At 39.4% G+C, this 13,538-nt stretch overlaps 1 protein-coding gene across 3 annotated transcripts in view; it reads right to left on the bottom strand.

Annotated features, from left to right (window-relative positions):
* The window catches only part of LOC149069929 (inverted formin-2-like), a 39,129-nt gene extending 25,665 nt beyond the window's left edge, over positions 1-13,464 (bottom strand). For 2 of the 3 annotated variants that reach the window (XM_089249446.1, XM_089249448.1), the window contains exons 1-3: positions 12,669-13,398; positions 4,375-4,490; positions 120-279 (exon numbers count right to left, since the gene is read on the bottom strand). In XM_089249446.1, the coding sequence (XP_089105572.1) occupies positions 120-279; positions 4,375-4,490; positions 12,669-13,263 (871 nt within the window). In that variant the 5' untranslated portion in view covers positions 13,264-13,398. Of the gene's footprint in view, positions 1-119; positions 280-4,374; positions 4,491-12,668 lie in introns of all 3 variants that reach the window. The other variant, XM_089249447.1, reaches the window with a different exon arrangement.
* Positions 13,465-13,538: the final 74 nt, after the last annotated feature.

The following is a 13,538-nucleotide window of genomic DNA, read 5'->3' as shown; positions in this document are numbered from 1 at the left end:
TTAGAATATTGCATTTTTGGCTATCCTAAACCCCCAAAAATAAGATAAAATGAAAAGATTTCATAACATATAGTTGCATGCTAATTTTCCACAGAAACTAGAGCGTTTGTTTTGGTTACCGAAAAACTCGTTGCGTATCCTCGTCCGGAACCTGAAGCCAGGAGCACCGAGTATGATGTAGTTGATCAGGGCGAGCACCGTGGCAACGTGAGGAAGCACTTCGGCTTGCTTTATTTCGGACAAGAGAACTGCGAATCGGTATCTCTGTTTACGGGAGACCTACGAGAAAAAAAAAACAAAAAACAATACCAGTATCATCCACCATAGTATACAATCAGAGACAATCTCTTAAGTAAATTAGAAAATAAAGTAGTGTTGAGACCGTGAAGAAATATTCACTCAAGCGGTTCATCTGGTCATGAAAAATAAGTTGAAATTGCTTCATTTATCTCCTTCGCGTATAAGACTTTGGCAACAAATTTGGATTATCTCTGTTTAACGAACCGGCGATAAATCTGGTAACCTTATCCTAACTGCACGTTAGAGAAAGGGGGAAAGAAAAAAAAATAGAACAAAAGGAAAGGAAAACAATAAATAGAAAAGGGAAACTGTATAATAGGTAAGAGAGTATACAATAGATTTCCCTTTTCACCCTCATTTTATGACAGGAGTCTTCAACCAGCACCTCCTAAAGATAGGAGGCCTCCGCACGCTGTTTGTGACATCAGTAAGTAGTCCATTTTCCCTTAGAGTATTCAGGGAAAAAAAAATTCCCTGCTCGTGCCAGTATCATTGTTGTGAGGAAAAGAAATGATCTCGGGCTCAGAATTGGCGATTTCTATGCCCCACATCCAATCACTATGCGGTATTTGTGAGCCAATCAGGAAGATTCTACGCCAAAATAAGAAGAAACGAAATAGGATGCTGTTTCAAAATGAGGCAAACTTGCTAGGTTGTCTGAATGAAGTTTATCGCAAGCCGTGCGGGGGCCTTCTATCTCTAGGATGTGCTGCTTTAACGCATATCCCGCGGGCCACATTTGGCCCTCGGAGCTTTTTGTCGTGGCCCGCCGATCATTTTCAGAAAATGGTTAAAAACATTAAAAAATTATTGATTCTTGAATTAATGAAAGAAATTATGTATGAAAGAAAAAAAATATTTCCGGAATTAATGAAAGAAATAATTCCGAAACAAATTGATGAAAACTCAGAATTAGTGAAAGAAATAATTTTCGAATTTTCGAAACAAATAATTTCAAAATTAGTGAAAAAAAAATGAGGGAAACAATTTCGTATTTTCTGATAGAAATTATTTCGCAATCAATAAAAGAAGAATCGCGTGATTATTGAAAGAAATAATTTCAAGATGTATTGAGAAGGAAAATAATTACAAAATTGCCAATTAAAAATAGTTGCACAATCATTTAAAGTGATTTCAGATTAAAATTTATTAATTAGCAATTAATTTAATCAGTAATTAAACAAAAAAACTTTTTAGAATTTGTGAAAAAATAATTTCAGAACTAATCGAAATTGATGATGAATAAAAAAAAATAATTTCAGAATAAATTAGTTTTCAATTATTTTTGTTCCTGTTCAACTCGGGATTCCATTAGCCCCTTTCTATTAAGATGTCGCAATATTACATGAGTTGTTGGCTCGCGGGCTTCGCGGGAAGTTTCAATTTGGTCCACCGTTTAGAAATGTTTAAAACCTCTGCTCTACGTGTTCCTTTCGTTCTTATATGTATTGTAGTGAAAAGATAGACAATAAGAAGGGGTGGGGTATCACTAACGGGAGTATAGAAAGGAAGGAGGGAAAGAAAAAGCAACTTCAGTTGATATGGCTACTATAAAGCTTCGCGATGATGAGAAGAGAGAGGAAAGAAAATACAGAGAACTGGATTGAATTTATTCCATTGACATTTGGACGAAGTATTTCGACAGCAATCGCAAAGGGATTAAATTTGTTTACTCTATACCAGATATTGATAAATAACAAAAAAAATTTAGTCGCCAGAAAAAAATGTTTACGAGCCAAAAACTTTTTTTCAAGGAAAAACAAAGTAATATTTTCCTCTTGCATACCGATAGATACACTGATATGAATTACAAAAAAAATTGTGTTGTCCTGACCCCAATTTAGCAACCAGATATAGAAAATTTTAGGCGCCGATTCCCAATTTTTTAGTCGCTGTGGCCACCTGGCGCCTGGGATTCGCTCAGCCCTGCTCTATACCCAGTACAAAATTATTTCGGTAGTCTTTCTCGTGAAATGCGGGTCATATGGTCACCCTACGAAAGAAAAAATTAATCGTTTCTCATTTTGTTTTCTACTTTCGTGTAACCGTCAGCAAATAATCTTTCACAAACGAACAAATTCACCTTCCATACATACAAAGCAAACTTTTTCCTGACCTTTGACGTTAACGGCCATATGTTTGCCGTGGCACAGGTGCGTATGAGAGAATACGCGTGGATATTATATGCATTATGACTATTTTTTTTCTCTACCCCCGTGACGTCTATCGCCAGAGAGAAAAGCAAATACTGCGCGAGGAATAATCTGTTCATAGGAGTCACGTATAATTGTTAGTCGAGAATTAACAAGTCTGAACAGAAACGTACATATTAAAGCTTGGTTCAATGATTGCCGCTCGTGCACAGCACAGGGGTGTTTGCACTCTCAGTGTATGTGTGTGTCTTAAGGTTCAAGTCTTGATTACAATATAGTTAAACTCGGCTATAACGTAAATAATGTGCTATCCGGGCCGATTATCACAGAGGATAATGTTAATGAACCTTGCTTATAAAGCAACCGATCTCGGATATAATGACATATTTTTTTGTCGCTTTTGCTTCCGTTTTCATGGCGTTTTTTCAAGAAATTTCTAAAATTGCAGCGCAGAATCTTTAATGTCATTTTAACCGTATGTACTTGCAGGACTCGATTTCCGCATAAGCAATATGGGCCCAATGTTTTAAGGGGCCAAATTTATAATATATACTATATATTTTACTCAAACTTTTATAAATTTCATTTGGTAAAATTTTGGAAAAATCAAAGAATTTTCCTTAAATCGCATCATACTATGTCCATTTTCCCATTAATAGCAAACCCTATTAAATATCAATTTCAATATTATACCAATTAGTAATAGACTTTACACAGCACATTTACCTATTCCAATATTAACTCCATGACAAAAATAGGTTTTAATGTGTCACAGTCTCTTATTGGCCGATTCCTAAATTTCACACCTCTTCGTAAAATGATTTATGAAATGATGATAAGAAAGTTTGCATGTTTGATCAACATGGAATGCTCACATCTTCTATAAGACAATACAAATACAGCCAGTTTTCCGAATATATTGTAGGAAAACAGTGTCTTCTCACCAGCTCACCAGAGCCCGATTTTCGCATGGGCAAGATGGGCATTTGCCCCGGGCCCGATGTTTTAAAGAGAGCCCAAATTTATAATAGAATATATTTTATTCAAATTTTTCTAAATTTTATTTGGTAAAATTTTGGAAAATCAAAAAATTTTCCCTAAATCGCATCATGCTATTCCCAAAAGTGCCCTTTATTAGCAAACCCTACTAAATATCAATTTTAATTTTATATACCAATCAGTTATAGACTTTATACAGCATGCACGAGATGCACCTAATGTTTCAATGTGTCACGGCCTTTTGTTCAATTCCTCAATTCCACATCGTTTTGACCGTAAAAATTATCTATGAAATGATGACAAGAAAGTTTGCATGTTTGATCAATATGAAATCTTCATGAAGATTCTATACATTCGCAATGCAAAACTTTATGCATCTGATCTTGAGAACACTTAATTTTCATCCTTGGTTCAGATTGGTGACACAATGTTACAAAATATGACTAGAGGTTTAGAAGAGGCGTTTCTCCAAATATTGAGGCAGTATTGAATCATCATTAACATCACAAATATCAAACTATTCTAGAGAAAGATCATTCTTCTTATTAAAAAGCATAAAATCTTTAACAAGAAAAACTGTCATCTCTTTAGCTTTCTTGTGTATTGAACCTGAGGAAACTCAAAAATTAGATTTTTATAACATTATCAATGATTTTGCTCATATGAGAGTGCGAAAAAACATTTATTGCAAGATATTTCAAGAAGAATTTCGCATTACATATCTCATTTGAAATAGTGCGTATCTTTCTTTTATGGGTTTACAAACAACATGTGCTGTATTTGCTGACGTGCCAAACCTCTTCGAACAGTCTAGGGATGGGCCCCCAATACCTCTTTTGCCCAGGGCCTCCATCAAGTCAAATTCGGGCGATATATTTGAAAAATATACGTATTCATTTATACAGCGTAGATATAAACTTACTTTGTAAGATTCGAGTGCGTCTAGTATTAGTTGGTGGCCCTTCTGGGAGTAAATGCTGAGAGCTGCCATGAACTCGAACAGCTGCTTCTTGACTAGAGAGTTCTCTGATCCGAGAACTGGGAAAAAATAAAAAGTTAACATTCATTAAAATAATTTAAAATAATTATTATTTGTTCAGAACAGAACAGACCGATCATGACCAGGCTCTGTCACTTACGAGATCCAATAGCTTGGTTGCAAAACCAGAGACATAAAGGGAAAAAATTAATCTTTCCAAGAAACATTTATAATTATTTGTACAGATGAACTCGGCTTAAAACGTTTTAGGCGGTAGGTACAGTAAAACCCCTCTTTTGCGGTCACCGATAGGAAAAAATTTGAGGCTTGTCGGTCGTTATAATGAGCGTTGAAGGTAGTTGCATATACAGTAAATCCCCTCTTAACTGGCACCCCCTCCCCTCAGATGCGGTCACCTCTATTTTACGGCCAAATAATAATTTCCCCTTATATAATAAAAGTGTGCATTTCAAACCCCCATTTATTGGTCACCCCTCTTTTACGGACGAATTTTTTTTGTCCGGTGACGGCAAAAGAGAAGTTTTACTGTATATCTGAGAGGTGACCCGCGCCCACCGTTCCTCAGAAAACTAGCCGCGTTCTGAGAGGTGTAGGTCGATTGCCCTCACACTGGATAGTTTGTCTGGAAAAATGAGCTGATTGCCCTCACTTCAATTCCAGACAGACAAGTCGTTTGTCTTCTCATTTTCCCCCCTCACCCCCCCCCCCCCGATTTCTTAACATAAATCATTTCTCGGAGGTCTACCATATACCATACAAAACATAGTCGGTTATATTAATCTTCTGTGGGTATGAAGTTCGTTTGCAGTGAGCACGAGGAAAAAATTGATACTATACATACTTTAATTTGAACCTCTTCATACCTCAGCAAAAACTAACCATTTAACATCCCCCCCCCCCTCCCAGTTCGAGCAATAGATATGCCCAGCCATGCTTCCTACATTGAAAACATAGCGAATAAGCACTACGAAACATATTACAACGGACACCAAGTTTTAAAACGTTATTTCAATGGTTAAGGCTCATAAAGGCAGAACATCGTATCACATCCGATGTTTCACTTTATTCGATTATTTTATAAGACGGCACAACTAATCAAAATGATCAAGTATTCTGTAAATTAAAAAAACCGACAGAAAGTGAAAGAATGCGACAGAAATTTAAAAGTTCAAAATCAAGAAGTATCTAAAGTCAAGGATAGATGGCGCTATATAAAACGAAACTAATTTATCTTTACACTATTAAGTTATATAGAGCTATATAGTTAAGCTTTCCTTATAGCTCAGTGCTTTGCAGGCCTGTCATTTGGGGCGTCGGGGGGGGGGGTGGCTTTTGAAAAAACATTGAAAATGGAAAACATATATACAAATATATATATACACTGAAGAGCCAAAAAAACTGGTAAACCTGCCTAATATCATGTAGGGCCCCCGCGAGCCCGCAGAAGTGCCGCAACACGACGTGGCATGGACTCGACTAATGTCCGAAGTAGTGCTGGAGATAATTGACACCATGAATCCTGCAGGGCTGTCCATAAATCAGTAGGAGTAAGAGGGGGTGGAGATCTCTTCTGAACAGCACGTTGCAACGCATCCCCGATATGTTCAATAATGTTCATGTCTGGGGATTTAGGTGGCCAGCGGAAGTGTGTAAAGTCAGAAGAGTGTTCCTGGAGCCACTTTGTAGCAATTCTGGACGTGTGGGGTGTCGCATTGTCCTGCTGAAATTGTCCAAGTCCGTCGGAATGCACAATGGACATGAATGGGTGCAGGTGATCAGACAGGATGCTTACGTACCTGTCACCTGTCAGAGTCGTATCTAGACGTATCAGGGGCCCCATATCACGCCAACTGCACACGCCCCATACCATCACAGAGCCTCCACCAGCTTGAACAGTCCCCTGTTGACATGTAGGGTCCATGGATTCATGAGGTTGTCTCCATACCCGTACACGTCCATCAGCTCGAAGCAATTGGAACCGAGACTCCTCAGACCAGGCAACGTGTTTCCAGTCCTCAATAGTCCTATGTCGGTGTTGTCGGGCCCAGGCGAGGCGTAAAGCTTTGTGTCGTGCAGTCATCAAGGGTACACGAGTGGGCCTTCGGCTCCGAAAGCCCATATCGATGATGTTTCGTTGAATGGTTCGCACGCTGACACTTGTTGATGGCCCGGCATTGAAATCTGCAGCAATTTGCGGAAGGGTTGCACGTCTGTCACGTTTAATGATTCTCGTCAGTCGTCGTTGGTCCCGTTCTTGCATGATCTTTTTCCGGCCGCAGCGACGTCGTAGATTTAATTTTTTACCGGATTCCCGATATTCACGGTACACTCGTGAAATGGTCGTACGTGAACATCCAAATTTCATCGCTACCTCGGAGATGCTATGTCCCATCTCTCGTGCGCCGACTATAACACCACGTTCAAACTCACTTAAATCTCGATAACCTGCCATTGTAGCAGCAGTAACCGATCTAACAACTATGCCAGACACTTGTTGTGTTATATAGGCGTTGTCGGCCGCAGCGCCGTACTCTGATTGGTTCCATATCTCTGTATTTGCATACACATGCCTGTACCAGTTTTTTTGGCTCTTTAGTTTATATGCACACATGTTCTTTGTCCCCTACCCCACCCTGGAAAAAGTTGAAATGACGGCCCTGGGGGGGTGCTTTGCACACATAATCACCGAAACTGAAACTGCCTAGTAAAATTTGTCCACCGCAACAAATACAAATACAACGCCACAACAGGCAAATTGCCCAACGAGGTGGCTGACTTAAGAACATCATGGATCCCCGAGCCCTACCTACTACTGCTACACCACACATGCACCCGCCCACACCCCGCCGCCGCCGCCGCCGAACCCCCAACGAATCGGTACATGCGGGAATGTGCGTGTGCGTGTAGTGAAACCTGACGTGAAGTTTTTTGTTTCTCTGTAATGCTTGTTATGTGTAGTGCCACCAGTTTTTCTAACTATGAGTGAAGTGTTATGATTGAATGATTTATCTTTGTAGGACTGTTGCTCTCTGTGGCGAGACATTTTAACGGGGAGATCGGCTCGCATTTGCGCCTTGAAGTTGGGAACCACAGAAAACCAACTTCAGCCGACCACCACTGTGGGGTTCGAACCCGGATCCTCGCATCGCGAGTCCGTCACCATAACCACTCGACCACCACAGCGGCAAAATGAATGAATAAAGGATTTTTACCAAATTTGATAGCATCAAATTTCTCTATGATTGAGATCAATTGTAATTATTATCTCAAAATAATAACTTACTACATAAATTTCTCCAAAGAAGTTATAAACATATTCCTATAGTATGCATCGATTCAGAAATTAATGTCTCAAGTCAACAGCAGAGGACGCTAGTAAAAAAAATTTTTTTGGTAGGTGCATCAACACACACATTTTTGACCATTTTTCAAATATTTTAACCAAATCGCGCATACTTTTTTTTACACATGATTACTGGTTACTTAAATAACATATTTGAGAAGTTTCACCCCCGCCATCACCTACAACCACGGACATTGGACTGAGGACAATCGACCGATTCCCATGAGCTTGGGATGTGCTCGAGGTGTCAGTCGCCGATTTTGACAAAAGTGGTAATTGAAAGATTTTTATTGCCATGATACTGATAATCAAAAATTTAGCGATGATACAGTCGAGTCCTGTTATAACGAATTCCAAGAGACCGGAGAAATCACTTCGTTATCACGAAATTTCTCTATAAGGGAATTCAAGGTTTTTACATTTTTCCTATGTAAACTTATCTGGGAGTTTCGAAAAGTGTTCGTTATATACGCGGAATTCTTACAACGGGATTCGACTGTATAATATTGTACGTATTTTCATGAGGGCTGGGAATCGATTAAAATTTTTAACTGGTTAATCAAAAAATTTTGATCGATTAATCGAATTTGATGGCATATATATTTTTCGCAACTTTATAATATTAACTGCCGCTGTAAAAATGTTTTTTATTCATTTCATCGTTAATTTTAAACAAATACAGTACATATGAGGACAAATTAAGAAACCAAGGCTGTATGAAGGGCAAGGCATGAATGAAGCAATTTAAGATTTTATTTGTCAAATCTTGCAGTTTCTTCACTTGGATCTTGTCATTTAAATCAGTTATTTTAGGTTAATCAACTGATTTCGAAACTACTTCCAATCTTAATACTGTTGCTTCTTTCCTAGAAACTCTTGCTGGACAGTACTTAGGAGAGGGACTGATGCTCCTCCCAAATAAAAAGGCCACAACAGACAAACTACCCAACAAAGTGGCTAAAAAAATGTCTAAAATATATACGGAGTATACGAAAACTGTTGCATTCACTGTAGAGACAATAAATTTTGGTTCTGTCTTCGTAAATGCCCATCGAACTCGATTTGAAACTGAAATTTCTGTATCACCACAATTTTCATTAAATCGACATGTATTTCCCCAATGTCGACATTGATTCAAATGGATTTAAATATGATCACTTATCTAAAATGTTATGTCTGACTGGCTGACTGAAATGGAACTTTGTAGGAGGTAACGGGCGTCTTATTAATGCGCCCTTGTTCGCTCTGTGACGTGTGCGGCTCCTTACAAGCTGTGATCTTCAATTGGAAATTTGGAATTTTGGCTGAGGGAAATTTGAGTTCGATGTGAGGTGAAAAAGTATGAGTGTAAGCGTTGTCTATGGGGGAAAATATTACGTATAGGAACCTAATTTAAGACATCAAAAAGTGGTTTCGTTAAACAAATCAAGCTAAATTACAAACTTGAATCGAATTCTAATCGGATCGATAGAGTCGATTAACTCAACTAAAAAGAGAAAATGATTTCTTTTTTCACACTACTAAATTTACTAAAGAGGAGCCTGTGAAAAATTCTAGCCTCTGGGGATCCGCCGAAGCCCCACAGCATAGGGACAAATGCCTGGAAAGTCCTCTTAAAATTGCTCACATTTGTAGGGATGAAACAAAACGCATTCTTGGCGAAAACAGTAAGATTGAGGATTTAGAGAAGTAATTCCAGCACCTCGTACTATACGAAATCTCGAACTTTCGTAATCAGTAAATTTCGAATTTATGGGAAAATTTCCAATTTGATTTTTCAAAATTAGCTTTTTGTATATGGTGGGCAAAAAGGCCGTAGAAACTTTAAAAATGAATAAAAACCGGAAAAATAACAGAAATAAAAAACGGTTTGCAGAGTTAGCATCGTTAGGTCACGGGAACTTTAAGACAAGAAAAAAAAAACTCATTAAAACAGCCGGTAGGCGGCGCTGGTACGAGCGACTTCGGTAGAAACATGCAAATGAGACGGTTATAAGAACTTGCGCTCCTAGAACTGGTTGTGGATTGGTTGTAAAACGTGTATGCGGACCTGCTGCACTCTGCCAACACCTTCTAAAGCAGACCTTCTGCTCTAGAAGGTGTTGACTCTGCCGTTGCTGGATCGGTGACTGACACCTCGTGCACTTCCCTAGTTTAGACCCCCAAAACCCGTCCCTGGACTTAAGCCGTTTAGGGAAAACTTAAGAATTGACAGCAGAAATGATACTACTACGTTTTATGAGTATGATCCAAAAAGCCATTTCGTCATCCTATATAGTTACACAAACACGACTATATTTGCATATTTTTGTTTCCCTGGAGTAAACTATCGGATTGTGACGTCAAAGTCGGGACAAACAAAAAAATCATGGTCTAGAAGGAAAAATATTCCCCGTGAGCAAATAAACGAACTGAATTGAATTTATCAATGCCCATTATTTTGGGGTTTTTTTTGTGATCACCAACAACATATTCAACGAAAAACGTGATTAATCAACATCATGAAATGGCGGAACTAGCGTCAGATCATATCGAATGATGTGACAGAAATTAACATGAGGATGACGATGCAATATCACGACATTGGAGACGCAGCTTCTGTTGTTCCTAGCCAACAGGACCGCAAGTACTAGATTCAAGGGCCCGGTGAGAAAGTAATCACGGGTGGGGGGGGGGGGGCAGAAGTATAAACAAAAATGTTATTTGTCACCCGGGAAAATATCAATTTCGGTGCAGCCTATGACTGAAACAAAGGGTAAATTCATCAACAGAGGCCAGGGCCGTCTTAAAGAGCACCATGGACCCCACGGCATAGTGATGTTATTGAGGCTCTAACTATTGTTGAAAGTGCCTGCTACTAATTCACACGCATACTCTCGTAAAAACCATAATAACGAATTTCATTACCGCAAAGCCCTGGACCATGAGATAATAGAGACGTATGCGTTAAAGACGGCCATGCCCAAGCACAGGACACACTCACCTTTAACTAATTATAGCTCCACGGAGGAGCTTCGTGAATTCAATAAGCTTTCGCCAATTTATTAACTGTTGTACTTTGAGTTAGGCTCAGCCATCTTGTTTTGAAACAATAAAAGACTTTAATTGACAAGAAAAATCCATTTCTTTCGTGAATGCGATGCCTTCACCCAGTGAGTCAATAAAAATATTAACGATAATTTGAGCCCCCTCCCACGAACCCGTGAGCCTCGGCCAGTTGGCCCACCCATCAGGACATACTGGCTCGATATAGACTGAAACAAACAGCAAAACACAATACCATATGTCAGGGGTCTTCAACACCTCGGAGCTTTTCGTCGTGGCCCACGCAGACCATTTTTAGAAAGTGATGGAAAACCGACTAATTTTAGAATTAATTATAGAGATAATTTTGGAATTAATGGAATAAATAATTCCAGGAAAAATGAAAAAAATAATCCCAGAAGAAATTGATGAAAATTCAGAATTTTTTATTGAAAAAAATAATTTTAGAATTAGTGAAAAAAAAAACGTATAAGTCAATGAAATAATTTTGTGATTTTTGATAGGAATTACTTCATGATCAGTAAAAGAATAATTGCATGATTATTGAAAAGAATAATTTCAAGTTGAGAAGGAAAAATAATTTCAGAATTACAGAAATAAATAATTACAGAATCATTTGAAGCGACTTCAACCCCAAAATTAATTAATTTAATCGGTAATTAATCAAAAACTATTCAGAATTAGTGAAAAAATTATTTCAGAGCTAACCAAAATTGGTAATTAATAAAAGAAGTAATTTCAGAATAAAAAAACGACGTCTTCAATTATTTTTGTCTCTGTTTAATTCGGGGCCCCAGATGAAACGGAATTACATGAGTTGGTGGCCCACGGGCTTCGTGGGAAGTTTTAATTTGGCCAGCCGAATCTGAAAGGTTGAAGACCCCTGGCATATGTGCCCCCGTATCAAAGACATATGATAAAACTTCATGAGAAACCATAATGCCGTATGAACACATGGGCTCACCGAGGCATGGCATAGAGTACACAGGAAACCTTGATGTGATTATAAGATTTGACACTATTATTTTCAACAGCAAATGTTTTAACCCTCTCAGCAGCAATGACGAGATATCTCGTCTAACTTGATGCCTTGTATTTCCGAGGTATCTCACTTCTTTAAAACCCTCTTATTTCGGCAATGACGAGCCCAGCTATCTCCAAAAATAGGCTTTGTTCACTAACATGTTTTTCGCTCGTCACACAGAAGGACAATTTGACACCCCTCCAACAAAATGTAAAATGCATTTTTTTTATAATTTGCATGTCCATGTAAAAAATTGAATAAATTGCAATTTCACAGCACAAATGTATTTGTCATTCATTGCAATGGTAGTAAATGAAAATGATCCCGCGGGCCCCTTACAAAGTGCTCATGGACCCCGCCCCCCGGGGGGTTCAAGAACTATAGGTTGGAAAAACACTGGCGTGAAGAGTTAACTATCAGTCTGGTAATTTCAGCCTAGCACGAGCTCTCCTGAATATCACTTGCCCTGGGAAGACCACGATGCTTTTAAGACGGCCCTGAAAACACATGGACAGCACTAAATGAAATATTGAAATAGTGTAAAGCAACGGTTCTCAAACTTTAGTCATCCGAGGCTCCCTTTTCCCCAATTCGTGGTTCATCTGCGGCTCCCCAGAACAGTTTAGAAGATATTTCCACTTGTAGAGGAATTACTTCAAAGCATAAATAGTCACAGAAATCGATATTTCCAGCTCACTGTGACAACCCTAACAAAGGTTGGCGACGCCCTTAGGAGCCGCGACGCACACGTTGAGAAACACTAAAGCATTATTAAAAACGGATTTATCAATAAATAATACTTACCTTCAGCAAACACTCCGGCGTATTCTTCGTTCCCAGATATGTAATCCAGGGCGAACCTCGAGTATTCGACAGCCTTGAGGCAACTGACGCACTGCAGGGTCAGCAGAGTCTTTTCCATCTTCCGTCCGCCACTGCGACTGGTCAGCCTGTCCACGGATTCGAACAGCACGACGAGTCCCTTCATATCCAGAAACTCCCTGATCCATTCGTCACTGCTCTCCGCGATCAGTTTCCTCAGTCCCGAGTAATTCTGGACGCTGGGCATCCTCAGGAGACGGACGCAAGTCTCCGGATTCCACCCGTCCAGAGTCCTCGCGAACATGTCATCCGGATACGAACCCCCCGAAGCGACAGGCCTTCCTTGGTGGTCAACATCTTGACCAACACCATCCGGAGAAGAACCATCTCTCACCGGTGTGACATCGCAGGACAGCCTCTCAAGATCGTCGACTTTGCTCTCGCGGCTGAACGACACATCCGAACGTCCCCATTTCTCATCTTTGGTTTTAGCGGGCGACGACGCCGACCTCTTGACGACGTTCTTCGACTTGGACCTAAACAACTTCGAGAACGCTTCCATATTCATGTGCAACATGATAATCCGACCGGGGATACATACTCGAGACTAGACCATAGCTGTCCAAGCTCCCAACCGGAGAGAGTGGAATCAACTCGACGGGAAATTAAAAAGCCAACAAAAAAAAAACGTGGCGTACGGTCAAATGATAACAATAATAATAACTCGTCCAGTTGCGGTGTGGGTTACTAAGAACGGATGTGTCAACAGAGCCGTGGCATATGTTTGTCTTGGTAGTTTATCAGCTTAAATGACATTGGCTTCTTTTCTCTCCTCATGCCAAATACACGCAC

This window comes from Pholcus phalangioides, unplaced genomic scaffold, assembly GCF_987345545.1.
Source record: "Pholcus phalangioides strain wild (caught in Gottingen) unplaced genomic scaffold, Ppha-v1.0 ptg000022l_1, whole genome shotgun sequence".
In the NCBI taxonomy this organism is placed as follows: Eukaryota; Metazoa; Arthropoda; class Arachnida; order Araneae; family Pholcidae; genus Pholcus; species Pholcus phalangioides.
This window is presented reverse-complemented; position numbering and strand designations above follow the sequence as displayed.